Source organism: Podarcis raffonei, chromosome 12 (assembly GCF_027172205.1).
Source record: "Podarcis raffonei isolate rPodRaf1 chromosome 12, rPodRaf1.pri, whole genome shotgun sequence".
In the NCBI taxonomy this organism is placed as follows: Eukaryota; Metazoa; Chordata; class Lepidosauria; order Squamata; family Lacertidae; genus Podarcis; species Podarcis raffonei.
This window is the reverse complement of record NC_070613.1, coordinates 21592619-21609656: the sequence shown is the minus strand read 5'-3', so window position 1 is coordinate 21609656 and position 17038 is coordinate 21592619. Positions and strand designations below refer to the sequence as shown.

Sequence of the window (17038 nt, the reverse complement as noted above, 5' to 3'; positions counted from 1 at the left end):
GATCAGTACTGTCTGCATCGATTGGCAGTGACTCTCAGTAATTTCACACTGGGTACTCTTGCAGTTCTACCCGACGATGCCAGGATTGAACCGGAGACCTTGGCCATGCTCTGCTGCTAAGCCACAGCCCTTCACACAAAGAACAGCACTCACATATTCTGTATGTTCTACAACTGTGAGCTAAGGGTCCTGCTAGCGCTGCTTTAATGGTGTGTAGTAAATATCAGATTGAGCTGTTTCCCCCCCCCCCTCATGCCACTCCCTTAGGTATGGTAGAGTTCAATTTGCAAGAAACCCCACCACCACCATCCCTATATTTATCTCCTAATTCAAGAACATATGTCTATGCAGCCTAGATTGGTAAGAAGGATTAAAAAAGAGATAGAGAAAGAAATCTGAATCAGAACATCCAGCTCCATTGTGACAGCTCCAATAAGATCAGTAACCTTCATGCTGCTGATGATGAACAGAAGGCAGATGCTCCATGATGAAAGATGATACATGTGGGTCCTGCTGGCTATACCTCAAATTGATTCTCCCTTTCCCCAGTAGCATCCCTTTCCCCCCCCTTTTTTTGGTTCTGCTTCAGAAGGTGTTGAGTCATCTCATCTGCTGCAGAAAATGTAACAATGCTAATTATATCTGCTGAGGGTAGGCAGGTAGTTGTCAGCTGCATGGCAATAACAGAGCGAGGGTTTCAAGAGCTGGGCTTTCAAGACGTGGAAAGAATTCCGTCAGGAAACAGATTCCCTGCAATCAGAGCAGCCAGATGAAGCTGCCAACTTTCTCTCTCCTGGGCAATTGAACAGGGAAGCGAGGTTTATTTATTTTTTTACAGACCCTTCCTAAAATCTGACATGCCTAATGGTGTCCTTCTCGTGCTCTTTGTTTGGGCACAGACTGGGCTCTTTTCTCCCCAAATAAGAACCATGTTTGCAGGCACTACTGTCATGGACTGGTTGGACACAGAGGAATGGTAGGAGGAACCAGCTGGGCAACCACCAAGGGCAGAAGGCTCAGATCCCGGGGAGGAGTGGTGGGAGAACAATGAGTGGTCAGAGGGAGAAGACTTGGAAGAGGAGGTGTCAGAAGCTGAGGAGGGAACAGGGCTCAGTGAGCTGGGAGAGTCTGTGGCAGAGAGCAGTCCAGGATCAGCGGCAGAAGCTGAAGCAGGAGGGTGGGAGGAGAGAGGCCAAGAGGCAGAGATGAGTCAGGTTGGTGAAGAGTCACGGGTGTCTCCCTCTCCTACTGCAACAAGCTCCCCTCCCGGCTTGTCTCCCAGAATCAGAAGAGGCATTAAAAGGGCAGAGGAGAGGTTGGTGACATGAAGACGCAGTCTCTGGTTGCTTGGAAAAAAGCAATAGATTGCTGGTGAGGAGCAGCACTTAGGCAGCTGCAGGGAGGTGAAGACCTTCAGTCTCAGCAACTGCTTCATGCGAGCAAGACCTACCAGAGATGAGTTGCTGGGCTCATTAGGCCTGACACTCCGGTTTCTGCTAATGAAGAGTTAACTCCAGATCCCACAGTGTGATTTACTGCTGGCTCACTCCAGACAACTAAACTATATAGGTGGTTTTCAAGGTTTAAAGGTTCACACTCCCTAAGTTGCATTCTCAAAAGGAGTCTGAATCCCTGGGTTCATATCAAATATTGGGAAAGCAGACAACTGGCTATCTGGCCAGGAACTGGCTGGGAGGAACTAGGATCCAGGATAGCTTGAGTCATTGACTAACCTTTGGAGGAGGTATTATATATAAATGATGGCTGCAGATCTGGCACAAGAGGCCAGGAGCTCAAGCTAAAAGCTTTGCAAGTTGGAGTTCTAAGGCAGGGGTGGGGAACCTGTGACCTTCCAGATGTTGTTGGGCTCCAAATCTAATCCCTAACCAATCCCTGGCTAGGGTTGTGAATTAAGAGTCCAACTATTTCTAGAGGGCCAGAAATTTCTGGAGGGACAAAAAATCCTTGTGGTTGCCCTAAGGTTCACAGGGTGCTGGACTCCCAATTTCCATCAGTCCCAGCCAGTATGGCCAGCAGTCATGGATGATGGGAGTTGTAGTCTAGCAACATCTGGAAGGCCACAGCTTTCCCACCACCACTCTTGCTGAGACTATTTCTCGTTGAGACTTTAGTAATGCTAAATCTACATGTCAAGTAGTTTCACACACATAAAAAGTGTGTTTTCTATGACTGTGCTCTACACAGGACATGTTTTTCCTTCATCAAATATAGCCACAAAGGGGCTGGGAGGCTGACTCAGCAAATAACACCTTCAGGGACAAATAACAGCGTTGGGGAGACAATTTAATGCAAGTAAATGGCATGGGAGGAAATAACTAAAGCAGATCCCAGGGGATGCTTTTGTTAAAAAATGTGCAATCTCCTAAGTGTGGTAGCTGAAACACACTACTAACCTAACTGTAGTTTGACCCCCAGCTTGGGCAGGCAGTTACAGGTGAGGGGAACCTGTGGCCTTTTGGATGTTGTCGGACTCCAACTTCAATCAACGCCACCCAGCATGGTCAGTGGTCAGGGACCATGGGAACTGCAGTCCATCCCTCTCTTTCATATTTGTATATCCACTGTTTTTGAGGGCATTTGGCTGGCACACTAGGAATGCCCCAGGGGGTCTCTTTCTCCACACTCTGGCAGTATACTTTTGAAGTCTTGTTGACACCGAAGCTTTCTTGCTAACTGCTGACAACAAAATCCAGCAGGGTTCTTTTTTTGTAGCAAGTAGATATTCAAAATTAACCTTTCAGGCACAAAACACGATACAGGTAGTTAATATTTAGCTCCATGCAGCCTTTGATTCCTTAATATATCTCAAAAGTTGGCTTAAAGCCTTTTTTAGAAAATGGGGGGAAAAGGAAAGGTTTTCTGAAAAAGGGTATTAAGCTTTATCTAATCCTGTCAGCTGGCATTATTCAAGTCATCTGTAAGCAAGGATGAAAATAAACACGTCGAGTTTATGAACCGCGTTCTGTTTGTGGCAGATTTTCAAAGGTTGCTCAATGTTGAACAACGAGGATAGTTATAATAAACCTGGTACATTTACATAATCTTTGTAAGGAACACACGTAATGTCCTTAGTAAGACTGGTAGGCAGATGTGATGGGGGACTGGTGAGAACCTGCTAATTCAGCCTTGCAAGAAATTGCAACCTATGCTCTGTTTGCCAGCACAGCTAATGAAAATATGAAGCAGGTTTATAAAATGGGGGGGGGGGTGGTTCACCTGTGGCCCTCCAAATGTCAATCCTTGACTACTGGCTACACTGGCTGAGGATGATGGGAATCCATCAACATCTGGAGACCACAGGTTAGCCACCCCTGGGCCAAATGGAGAGAATTGCTGCGGGTGTAGATTGCATAACAAGCTACAGCCGCTGAAATTCCCTCTTTTAGATCCAGGAAGGCTTGCCTCTTTTAACACTCAACACTGCAAACCTAAACACTGGTTCTGGTACTAACATACTAATCATGTAACAACTGACATAATACTGATGCGCAATAATTCTCACAAACCATTTCTTATACCACCCGGCAACATAGAAAAGAAAATCAGTTTGAGTTGCATTTCGCTATTTTAGACAGTACTGGCGACAATGGATGGTAGATAGCTTTTGTTAAATAAATCATGAAGTTATCACACACTTCCTTCAATAAGAGAAAAAGACGCTGAGATTTTGGTAATAGGACAATTTATTAAAATGTAATTGATTAATCTGTTAAAAGCCAGATGATTAATTAACTAAAAGTCTTTAATCAGTTACCAGTCCTACTATTAACACAAGAGTAATTTCACTTGCAGTGTAAATTAATTTTAGTGGTTTCCTGCCCAAATTCATCCCGAGGCTTGCCGTTTTGATCACTTTCCCACACAGACCATCTGCCTAATGAAATAAAGTCATCCTTCCTCCTCAAGTGATTCAGCGTATAACTAGGCCTGGATTAAAAGAGTCTTGTCCTTGAACAAAAATATTTTATTTCCCCTTTTTTTAAACATCAGTATGTGCATGCAGAATGGGGGAAAATGAAAATAAATTGCTTATCAGCCTTCCAGCACATAAAAAGATTCAAACCATTGACAAGTCCCATGATTTACCATTGTCAAAACCAAGGCGCTATTAAAAGGTTCAGGGCCGAAACAAGATAATTGCATTCAATTTGCCTTCGCCTTTGAAAACAGAAGCTGTGGGAGAGCCAGAGTAGGATATGGACGATGGTGTATTTTTTTTGGGGGGGGGGTGTTTAACCCTTCCCTCCTATGCTGTAGTCTCCTCAAAAATGACCCATCCCATGTTGCCATCTGTGCTGGGTGAAAAGCTGTAATTGATGGTAGATTTACTCATGGGGAGAATAGCATGACTGCAAGATGGTTGGAAAGGGTTAACCTCCCTTCCTGCAGTCTGAATCCTGCTCATACCACTCTGTGGCTCTTATAGCTAATAGAAGGTGGGGGGGGGGGCTCCAGGCATATTACATGCAATCATGCATTCCACATATTGTCTTTTTTTTTGGCCCTCTGAAACACAGGATTATATCTAGGCAAAACAATATTTCTAGCTGCCCCTTTGCTAGAAGCAGCTATTTTGCCAGCTTGAGAAAAGTTTAAATTAAATTGAGAAAAGTTTAAATTAAATTGAGTGGACCCAAGTACAGTACTTGAAAGAACTGGCTGAAATGGCCTTTATGCAGACTGGCTGCATATGTTGAATCAAACATTTACTTTTCAAAAGCAGCTTCTTAGTTATCTAGTGACAGTTTATGACAATGTTCATGCCGGCTTATGTTGAAGCAGGGTACATAGTTGTTTAACACGTGCAGGAAGGTCTGTTGGGGTGGCAGGGAAGAATGCTTCAACTTACCTGGGTGTGAGCACTACAGAATGCAATGGCACTTAGACATGCACCGGACTGAGCTGTGAACACTCTGCGACAGGTGAGGAACTTGTAGTCCTCCAGATTTTATTGGACTGCAACTCCCATCATCACCAACCTGCTGTCAGGGATCATGGGAGGTGTAGTCCAACAGTATCTGGAGGGCCGCAGACTAGCCAACCCTGGCTTAGCACTTCAGTTTTGCTTCTGCAGAATCCTGGCTTGCTGTGATATACAAACCAGAGACTGTGGTTTATCACAAACCCCATAACCCATGGCTTGGAACTGGCTTGTGTAGAAGCTCATCAGAGCTTGTGGTAAACTGTTATCTCTGGTTAGTTTGCCATGACGAGCCAGGATTCTCTGAAAGCAAAACTAAATGCTACCAAATTTCTCCACCTGGCTGTGCAAGTCCACTTCAGGCATGTAGTGCTAATGACAATTTACTATTATGTGTAGACAGTGTCTTTTCCTCCAGAATGCGGGGCTAGAATCCTTTTCGGGATATTTATCAGTAGCTCACATGTTCACTGTCAATAATATCCAGTTACTAAAGAATATGTATTTAGCTCTGATAGTAGTTGTGGACCCAGCTGCGATTCTGCACCCTTGGTCATGCTGAAACCAAGGTGACTGTTTCTCTTTGCCCTGCCTTTCTCGGAGCAGGTAATTATTAGCATCTTGCTCCTCTTGCTTCTCTCTAGGTTTTGTTATTGCCCTAATCATGCTGTCTTTGAATCTTGGTGTTAGTCCGATCCTGGTGTCATAATGGCCTCGTTTTATTTAAAAATCTTACAAACCTTTCCAGCCAGCTTTGAGAAGTCATCTCCCCCTATGATCTGTGTATCTTGCATAGACTGGTCATTCTGAAAAATAAAAGTAGATCACATTTTACTTGCACTCTAACTTTGACAAATATCTTCATCCCTAATGAGTTGACTGTGAGCTAGTACCCAAAAAGGGCCCACAGACCAATCTCAGTGAAACCTATCTCTATAGAACTGATTCATTTATTGTCTGTTATTATACCTCACTCAGGGCAACTAACAACTATCATTAAAGGTAAAGGGACCCCTGACCATTAGGTCCAGTCATGGCCGACTCTGGGGTTGTGACATTCATCTCGCTTTACTGGCCGAGGGAGCCAGCGTACAGCTTCCGGGTCATGTGGCCAGTATGGCTAAGCTGCTTCTGGCGAACCAGAGCAGCGCACGGAAACGCCGTTTACCTTCCCGCCTGAGCGGTACCTATTCATCTACTTGCACTTTGATGTGCTTTCGAACTGCTAGGTTGGCAGGAGCAGGGACCGAGCAACAGGAGCTCACCCCGTTGCGGGGATTCGAACCGCTGACCTTCTGATTGGCAAGTCCTAGGCTCTGTGATTTAACCCACAGCGCCACATGCGTCCCAACAACTACCCTTAAGACCAGATAAATATACAAAACCATGAAATAGAAATAAAGGTTACAATAAATCCATACCAGCAATATACTCTAAGTAGCAGTGTGCAATTAATCACCAAATGCCTGGCAATATATATATATATTTTAAAGGAGGCACCTAAATACTATGACTGTAGTGGATGGTCTAATCTCAGGGAAACTTTTTTGGGGGGAGGGTGTTTTCAGGTTACTATTGGAATATTGATTACTGCATTATGTAAACTACCCTAGAAGTTTTATTGAACAGAGGTCTATAACTGAAATTAGTAAGGGTGAGGAAAACAGAACACCCTACAGTTGCAGGAAAAGATATGTTTTCTCTAACGTTTCCAAACTAGGAAAAGTGTGTGTGTGTGTCCCCCCAGGTAAAACAACCAATAAGACATCTGTTTTGGAAACAAGACTCTTCTAGACCTACAGAGTAATTAATAGTTGTAATAAACAAACAAGCAAAGGGTCTTTTGTTTACTTAAAAAAAAAAAATGATAAAATCCCTTTCAAAGACTTTGAAGTATACTTCCTTTGCATTTTAACACTCTTGGCTGAGGCAAGAACTCTGCTGCTGGCAAAGAACTGCAAAAGTGAATCCAAGAGTCTTTCAAAGCGCAGGATTATACTATCCAATAAGAGAAGTTAAGGATTGTATAGCTGTGAACTGGCAGCTACTGGGGAAACTGCTATGTAATTCCTGTGACCATATTTGCAATTCCTGCCAAAGCAGAAGAATATTTTGCCACAATGGAAGGAACAGATGTGCAAATGAAATCAAAGCAAATGCCTGTGTATTACATTAGCTGCCTTTCATAAGTGACATTATATGAGTAGATTTAATATGTTGTTGCATATCATCCTTAAGTCCACCAGCACTGCTTGATACTCTTTTCTTGTGTGATTTCAATGGGTGAAATCCAATGTTGCTGTTCTGCTTGTCTTATAATCCAGTGGAGGCATATGAATAAGAGAAAGAGGTAATTTTCAGCAATACCCTCTCTCCCCTGAAGCCCCCACCCTACTTTCCATGTTCTCCCCTGAAGCCCCCAACCCTCTGGAGCAGATTTTCATGGAGCTGAGAGGGCTGCCGCAAGAACTGGGGGTGGGGGTGGGGAATGTCTCCCTTTCTCACATGTTAGCGGGCACCTCCACTGGAGCAAAAATAGCAACACCGAATTCTACTCTCTATATTAATATTTTCCCCCCTCTTGAAGGGCCTTTTCAGTGGTGACCAACTGGTTAAAAAATTCCCTCCCCAGTGAACTGAGCCACGCCTCTTCTATGCAAAGCTTTAAGCATACCTTAAAGTGTTCCAAATTGGTTTTTCCTTAAATGTTTTAAATTTGAAACTGCTAATTTCATTTACAGTTGTCTTATGCTATGTTTTTGAACTATTTCTGCTTGTGCTTTAACTCAGATTCAAAAAATTTTTGCCGAGCCTCCCACATTTTTATTGTTACTGATGCAACAAATACAAACAAAATTTATTAAATATATAAACAAAAATAAAACAATCTCAGTAGAAACTAAAAAGCCCTTGGACAGATTACATGGATACAATAAAGTTAGTCATCTTAACATCAGTGATAGTTAAATGAACCGCATTTTCATCTTCCAGGCACTCTATGGATGTTGTTTGGTGATTTCAAATGCATTTTATATTGCGTTATGTAAACTGCCTTGGAGGGCTAAAAATACAATAAATAAAAAGTTTAGCAACCTAAAATTGGGATTTTATTCCATCATATTTAAAGGTCAACTTGGACTCACAACTGTCTTCTAATGGTATCAGTGAAGGAGATTCAATTTACTGCCTCCCTGATGTTCCTGGACTCTAGCTCCCATCAGCATGAACAATAGTCCAACCCTGATTGGGAGAGCACCGTGCTGGCTTCCCTCTGAGCTAGATGGTTCATTCCCATGCTTTTTCAGAACTTTAAAGACGATATTGAAATAAAGCAGTTCTTATCACCAATTTTGTATTCCAATTAAATTCAACATATTGCCATGAATCATTATGTACTGCTTTCAAGCCACTTCACAGTATTTTGCTCCACAATTCATCACAGCTCCCTGTGACAAATTGAAGAAATTGCCATCAGGAAACACCTTTTAAATCTGTTCTGAAAACTTTATAGAGGACAGACATCTAACAATGGCTGACCTATGAAGATGAGTGGAACCCAGGTGATGAAGAGGCAGGAAAGGCAACAAGAGCACCTTAATCTTTATCTGAGCAAACCTTCATCTATGCTCTCTGACGTTGCCAGAACTCAGGAATATCTGAAGGCGGCGTGGATGACTTCAGGCTTCCCTCTGAAGATGGTGGATGCATTTGCACCATCAAATCCTGGCTTATAAACTGTGATATGCACAACCTACATGCTCCCTTTGCACAAGCAAGTATACGAACCAGGAAGCTTAAGCTACTTCAGCTTCCCGTTATGTCTGAACTGGCAACTAGGGTAAATAGCTTCCCAAGAAGCAAGGATCTGGAAGCCATATTTTATCTGTTAACCTTGGTTTCCTGATTCAGACATCATAGGAATATGGTTACCTGTAGCTTCCTGGCTTACACAAACAAAGTGGCTGTGAAGCTCATGCATGTCTTGGCTTACTCAACTGACATTTCATCATGCAAATGTAGCCACCACAGCAAGCTGGCTGGGAAAATGTAGTGCACTTGAATCCAAGTTTCCAGCAGCAAGTCTCCTGTGCAGAATGCACAAAAAAGTATACATTTCCTACAAAAGAGACACAAAACTTTGGATTCCTGAGTATACCATCTATACCATCAACACTCTGGTTCATCAGCAAATTAAGCTCTGTGGCTCAGTTATATCCTTTAGATTTCAGCACCCGCATGGATAATGTCCGTTGACCCTTCAAACCAATCAAGACGCTACAAGACTTAATAAAACAGTAATATCCCAAGTCATGTGCTCAGTTGGTCCTTGGCAGATGCTGCTAAGTGGACTTGCTCCATCCCTCTCATTTTCCATGCCTTTCTGCTCTACAGCCTGATTCATCATAGACCACACCCTCTGCCTCTGAACCTTAAGCCTGCCTGCCTGGGATCCCCAACTGCAGCCTGTCTGTGAACTTAGCTGAGGCCTCACAGATACAGTCGTACTTTGGAAGTCGAACGCCTTGCTAGTAGAACGTTTTGGCTCCTGAACATCGCAAACCCAGAAGGGACTGTTCCGGTTTGTGAATTATTTTTGGAAGCCGAATGTCCAATGGGGCTTCCACTGCTTCCGATTGGCTGTTGGTTTCCGAAGGTTTTGGAAGTCGAATGGACTTCCGGAATGGATTCTGTTCGACTTCAAAGTTATGACTGTTTTCTGCAGGAATGCATCCATGGCAGAGACCTGTGGCAGGGATAAATGCACTGCCTCTCCAGCTGCAATCATGAGAAACATCACCTGAAGCTGGTTTGCAGCCTTATCCCCTTATCCTGTACTTTATAAACTTCCCGGATAAATGGAATTTCGAAGAACAAACCCAAAAAGCAATGTTTAAAGCTTTCTGTGTATGCTCCTTTAAGTACCATAGAGAGAAATTCCCAGCATAATACGTTTCTTGAGCCACCTTCTCAAAGCTTCCATAACAGCAGCGACTTTTAAGTTGCCAATTCTTCCAGTATTAGATCATGTCTTTTGAACTGGGTGGGTTAGTCTATTATTACAGTCTTCCTTTTCTTTCCTGGAGGCCAGAGGGATCTTGAATCCATCTGAAGCTACATGTGCAATGAATTGGGTGGTCTCAGGAAAGAGAGGAGTCCCACAAACAGGGCTGCCGATGTGAAAGTTGCACAAAGCAGCACACATCTGCCGGCTTGCAGTAGCTGAGCAGAAAATGGAATCTTTTAAAAACTGTTCTGGCAGAACAAAGGCTAACTTAATAATGGCACAAATGCGGCTGCAATAAATTTCCAGCACTCCGCCTCGTTAAAACTATGGACAGGCCCTTTACTACATCCCTAGTTGCCTATCATCCAAGCGGTTATATTCACCCCCTTCCTCCCTCAGAAGAAACCTGTTGATATGACGCTCCTAGAAAGTACAAAAGAGGTTGTTGTTTTTTTTAAAAGTACATCAGGTTTGGGATGTGTCAACAATATAGATTTTTATAGACCAGGTTTTATTCATCTTCACTGCATCACAATCAGCCCAAAGCACAGAAGCTGGCAGACACTCTTGGACAAGGCCTAAATTAGAAGAAGGCCATCTCCTCCTTTCCTTGTGAACCTGCCCATCCATTGTATTCAGCACTGCCTTCTTGCATCCATGCCTTCTTGCCTTCAGAGTTGTGACTGGATGGGACATGGGGCAGGGCCTTCTCAGCTGCTGCACCCATGTCATGAAACTCTCTCCCTAAAGAGATGTGATTGGCCCCCTCCCTTTAAAAGGCAAGCTGGAAACACACGTGATTAGGCTCCACAGGAAAGTATTGATCAACAAAAGATTGGGCCAAGAATTTATTTCATCGGACAAGGTTAAAAAGAGAGGAGTGGTTATCTACGCAAAAGAAAGCCTATCACCAAAATTTGTTTTTAAAGATGAACAAGGAAGAATTTTAGCAATTGAAATCCAATCTCAAGGAGAAAAATTTTTGATTTTAGGAATTTATGCACCAAATGAGGGGAAATCGGAGTTTTACAAGAAGTTGCACGAGACATTGCTGGACTATATGGATTACAATATTATTATGATGGGAGATATGAATGGGGTGGTATCTACGAACATGGACAAGGCACAGAGACAGTCTGTAACAAAAGATGGCAGACTACCGAAAACTTTTTTTGAACTGACTGACAATATGGACTTAATTGATATTTGGAGAACTAAGAACCCCTTAGGACACGGGTGTCAAACACAAGGCCCGCGGGCCGAATCTGGCCCGCCAGACCTCGTCATGTGGCCCGTGTAGTCGCCCCCGGCCGCCAGCGTCTGAGTGAGGCGCTGAGGCGGCTCCTGTTGTCTTTAACAACCTCCCCACGGGCAGAAATCCAGCAAGCGTTACGTTCCTCAGTAAGGCTGCCTCGCGCTGGGAAAAGCTTCACCTGTTGGAATTCTGTCGCGCGGCCGTTCAAAGGCGCCGGAGAGGCGTGGTTCGTTCCAGCTGCTGCCGGAGTCCCTTCCCGCATGGCGCGCGACCGGATGGGTGCGCCCTTTCGTTGCCTTGTCTCGGAGGCGCCCCTCTTCTCCCCTCCTCAATCCGCGCTCCTTTCCCCCAACTGCACCCCGAACTCCTCCGGGAAGCAGCCGACCTCCACCCCCAGGAGGGAGGAAGGCTGCACGTTTTTTTGGAAGCCGTCTTTTCCCCTTTCCCCAAGCCGCATTACCTCATGCTAAAGAACTCCCTGCCTGAAGGGCTGGGCTAAATATCGGGACTGGAACCGGGACCGGGAGTGGGAGAGAAGTGAAGACGGGGCCAGGAGGGAAAGGGAGAAAAGGAAACAGGCCTGCTTGAACCCTGGGTGGGTGGGTGGTGATGGGTGCGCGCTCCTTCCCTTCCTTCCTTCCTTCCTTCCCTCCCTCCTTTCCCCTCTTGCTTTCGGCCACCAAGCAGGATGCGCGCCTTTCCGTGTTTTCTTGACTGCTACAAATTTGAATTTATTTAAAGATAACTATGAGTAATGTTGGTTAGAAGTAAAAAAAGATTTAGAAATATGGTCGAATTTGAAGCTTTCCTTGTTGGGTAGAATTGCAGTTATAAAGATGAATGTATTGCCAAAAATGTTATTTTTGTTTCAAGCATTGCAAATTGTGGACAAGATGGACTGTTTCAAGAAGTGGCAGAGAGACATTTCTAAATTTGTCTGGCAGGGCAAAAAGCCCAGAATAAAATTTAAAATATTAACTGATGCAAAGGAAAGAGGTGGGTTTGCCCTGCCAGACCTTAAACTTTATTATGAATCAGCAGCATTCTGCTGGTTGAAAGACTGGCTGCTTCTTGAGAACACAGATATGTTGGATTTAGAAGGTTTTAACAATGCATTTGGATGGCGTGCATACTTGTGGTACGACAAGGTAAAAGCACATAAAGCATTTAAAAACCATATTGTCAGGAAAGCTTTGTTTAATGTCTGGACAAGATATAAAGATCTATTGGAAAACAAGACCCCAAGGTGGTTGTCACCAATGGAAGCAAAGGCTCAGAAAAAACTCAATATGGAGGCCAACTGGCCGAAATATTGGGAAATATTAGAACAAGAAGGAGACAAATTGAAATTGCAGAGTTTTGAGAAATTAAAAGATAAAGTGCGAGATTGGCTTCATTATTTTCAAATAAGAGAGGTTTACAATTTGGACAAAAAAAATTGGTTTCCAGGTGGAGAAATCAAAATTGGAAACAGAACTGTTAGATCCAAAAACTAAGACACTATCAAGAATGTATAACTTGCTGTTAAAATGGAATACACAGGATGAAACGGTTAAATCAGCTATGATTAAATGGGCACAAGACATTGGTCATAATATTATGTTTGCTGACTGGGAGCAGTTGTGGGCCACCGGTATGAAATTTACGGCATGTAATGCCTTAAGAGAGAATATTATGAAAATGATATATAGGTGGTACATGACCCCAGTCAAGCTTGCAAAAATTTATCATCTGCCCGACAATAAATGTTGGAAATGTAAAGAGATTGAAGGTACTTTCTTTCACCTCTGGTGGACGTGCCCAAGGATTAAGGCTTTCTGGGAAATGATATATAATGAAATGAAAAAGGTGTTTAAGTACACTTTCTTAAAGAAACCAGAGGCCTTTCTCCTGGGCATAGTCGGCCAATTGGTGTTAAAGAAGGATAGAACTTTCTTTATGTACGCCACAGCAGCAGCAAGAATACTCATCGCAAAGTATTGGAAGACACAAGATCTACCCACCTTGGAAGAATGGCAGATGCAAGTAATCGATTACATGGAGATGGCAGAAATGACTGGCAGAATCCGGGACCAGGGAGAAGAGTCGGTGGAAGAGGATTGGAAGAAATTTAAAGATTACCTTCAAAAATATTGCAAAATTTATGAATGCTAAGATGATGTTGGATTTAAAAATAATATGGCATTAGTGATTAAATTATGGAATATGTAACAATGAACTAAAAAGGGATGAAAGATTGGAGATATATTATGTTAAGCTATATAATTAATAATGAGAATTGAAAGAGGGTAGGGATTTGCTGAATTTGATTGAATAAATGGGAACACAAAAAAGGGAGGTGTGAGGAAGTCAAGAACCAGGGCTAAACAAATATAGAGTTAAAAATTGGTTTTTTTTTCTTTCTTGTTTATGTTTTTTCATTATCTTTTTTTGTATTGTTTTATTATGTATTCTTTGTTTATTCTTTGTGTAACTTTGTTATTTTTCTTTTTTCTTTTTATGATGTATGTATTCATATGCTTTTTTGTAAAACTTTAATAAATATTTTATAAAAGAATAAATAAAAGGCAAGCTGAAAAGCCTTTTAACATTTTCACCATTAAAAATTGGTTCGGGCTAAGTTACTGTTGTTGTGATCCTATTTTGCTCTTGTCTTTAATTATATTTTTTAAACCTAGGGTTGTTGTTTTTTGGTTTTTGATCGTATTAAACGCTTGTTTGCACAATCCAAAGGATAACTGTGTCCGCTCCACATACAGTTGTACCTTGGATTCCGAGCGCCTTGGTACTCGAATGTTTTGGCTCCCAAACACCACAAACCTGGGAAGTGACTATTCCAGCTTGCGAATGTCAGGGAACTGCCATCGCAGCCAGGAGTGGAGGAAGGGCTCCCAAGCGATGCCGGAGAAGGTCCCAGCAGGAAAGGAGAGGACTCAGCTACCGGGGAAGGAAATCAGCGTTACACCAGGGAGAAAGGCGGGCAGAGGCAGGCTTCGGAGAGTTGGCTCCAGGACTCTTCACCAGAGACTAGCGAGGAGAGTACGGGTCCTCCACTGCCCACACCCACCCTGCGCAGAAGACTTCCGCGCAGGGAGGCTAGGCGGAGACTATCCGTCAAGGAACTTTTATGTTGGAAGAAGTTCAGGAAACTCCCACTGACGGATTCTGCCAGTGACTGAGACAGACGCGGAATCAGGGCTGTCCAGCCAGGGGAAGGTTTATCCAGGCAACCTCGCCGAGAGTGGCGGCAACTTACGCACGAGCAACCCCCAATTCCCATTACAGCGAACATTCTTTGGAACCCGAACATCAAACGGTGCTTCTGCGGCTTCTGGTTGGCTGCAGGAGCTTCATGCAGCCAATCAGAAGCTGTGCTTTGGTTTCCGAACATTTTGGAAGTTGAACGGACTTCCAGAACGGATTCCCTTTGACTTCCAAGGTACGACTGTATTCTGCTGAAGAGCATGTGTTAGGTTAGTTTGCTTAAAAGCATGGACCAAATGAATTTCTCCAGCACCACTAGTTGTGACTCACATATTAGCCTCCAGTCAATGCTGGAAGAATGGCAACAATGTGCCCAGACTTATGGTTGCTCCTTGCAAAAAAAGTCTTAAGTGTCCCTAAGCGTGTACACACCTTCCTTTATTTTTAGCATGTTGGGAAGCATTTACAGCAAATTCCGGATGAAACATTTCATGAAAATGGAATTTGTGTACTCATCAGGCTTGAAACAGGAAATTTCTTTCCCTTGACCCGGACCCCAAGAAAAGATCTGGCGTAATGGACAATGTGCCATGATTAATAGGTGTCTGTAAAGGATGCAGCCCTTTTTCCCCCTGGAATTTTTTTGTTGGACGACTGAGAACACAACAACGAAAGTGCAGCTCCCAGAATGCCCTGGTGGCATCCTAATTTTAACAGAACTCCAGAGCTGTTTTGTCTGAGCTGTGACATTTTGATGGCCTTATCTGTTCTTAAACACTTGAAATAAATAAAGGAATCAAGCAGCCGGAGGGTGCATTTCAATTTGGTTTGTGTTGCTGATTTCATGATAGCCTCCAAAGTTAAGTTATCAATAGCTAAGCGAGTTGGGTTTTTTAATTGTTCTGGTTAAGCGTGGAAGATTGTCTAAGGGGGGGGGGGAAACTGCAAGCGTGGGTCTTTAAACTGAATGTTTCAAAGTGCATAATGCACTCAAACAATGCATGGAGGGGAAATAGAAGCTGTGGTACAGCAAGAAGTTTCTTTTCAGTACCCCCCCCCCTCTGCTAAAGATGTGAAGCTTCTCCTTTATATTGGCAAGTGTTACAAACAACTGTCATAAGGGCTAGTTTATCAAATGGGGGTGGACCCCAGAACAGGGAGAGAACAAATAACTATGCGCACTTGGTTCTTCCCAGCCTTGAAATAGCCAAATTATAGGTTAGGGTGACCCTGTTTTTGTTTCCTCTCCTTTATATCTGATTTTTATTTTTGCGGTGTAAGTCACAGCAAAAAAATGTGATTCATTAAATCTAACAGTAGTAGTAGTAACAAGAACAACAACAATAACAGTACTGCTGGTGCCAGTCTACTCTATTGGCTAATATTGCACTCTTATCAAAATGCTCATCCCAGTGGCAATCCAACTTGCTGCCCATCTATGCATAGATGGAAAGAGTGTTAATAGCAGATTTGCAGAACGAAGGTCTGGCTGATCTTGTGCGGCTTTTCAATCGCAAGCCGAAATTATTTCCATCCTTGATTCTGGGTGACTACAGCTGAATGGCGCTTGCAGATGGCCGGCCGTAACGCTGCACAAGGCGACTGGGCCAGTGCAACCGCAACAAAGTGAGATGTTTTCTAATGATGAGTTCTTTCAGAGCACAGAAACAATGTGATATATTGTGTTTCTCCACTCTGCTGTAGATTAACCTTCCACCCAATGGCGTCACTGCGTGAGCAGTTTCAGCCAGGGTGGGGAAGGAGACAGAAGAAAGACAGTTTTTTAATGCTGTTCAACCACTAGCAGGGAAGATTTAACCTCCAAATTTAATTACATGAATGAAAAGGAGGATGAGCAGGATTATCTGCCAGCTAGAGCAGCTCAGTAACCCTGTGCCGTGAACCATGCACATCTGATAAATCCGAACTCCCTGAAAAGTACAGTTTTCTCAGATGTCTACCAATAAAAACATCTGTCTCGAATGGGGGGGGGATTGAGAGAGAGCCCCCCCCCCGCTTCTTAATTTGCAGCTGAACATGCCTTTCCACTTGATGACAGCTCTATTTTTGCAGCATAATGTGCTCCTATTGATATGGGTTGGCCAGATCAGTTGTTTTTTCTCCTGTTAGGTCAGGGAGGTTTGTGCAAAATGATGTTCGCGACAGCATAAGAGGTTGGACAGTAACACTGAGGTCCAGTGCCGAGGGCCTTCTGGCAGTTCTCTCGCTGCAAGAAGCCAAGTTACAGGGAACCAGGCGGAGGGCCTTCTCGGTAGTGGCACCCGCCCTGTGGAACCCCCTCCCACCAGATGTCAAAGAGAAAAACTACTACTAGACTTGTAGAAGACATCTGAAGGCAGCCCTGTTTAGGGAAGCTTTTAATGTTTAATAGGTTATTGTATTTTAATATTCTGTTGGAAGCTGCCCAGAGTGGCCGGGGAAACCCAGCCAGGTGGGCAGGGTATAAATAATAAAATAAGAATAAGAATAAGAATAAGAATAATTATTATTATTATTATTTAGCACAAGGAGTGCCTAAGGCAGGAGTAGGAAACCTGTGGCCCTTCAGAAGTTGTTGGACTCTGACTCCCATCAGCCCCGCCAACATGGCCAGTGGTCAAAGGCAATGGCA

The 17038-nt window shown here is 43.4% G+C and overlaps 1 protein-coding gene across 4 annotated transcripts in view; it reads right to left on the bottom strand.

Moving 5' to 3' along the window:
• Positions 1 to 17038, bottom strand: part of PRTFDC1 (phosphoribosyl transferase domain containing 1) — a 53502-nt gene that overhangs the window by 15446 nt on the left and 21018 nt on the right. For all 4 annotated transcript variants that reach the window (XM_053409596.1, XM_053409593.1, XM_053409595.1 and 1 more), the window contains exon 4: positions 5683 to 5748. In XM_053409596.1, coding sequence (XP_053265571.1) covers positions 5683 to 5748 — 66 coding nt within the window. The remainder of the gene's footprint in view (positions 1 to 5682; positions 5749 to 17038) is intronic.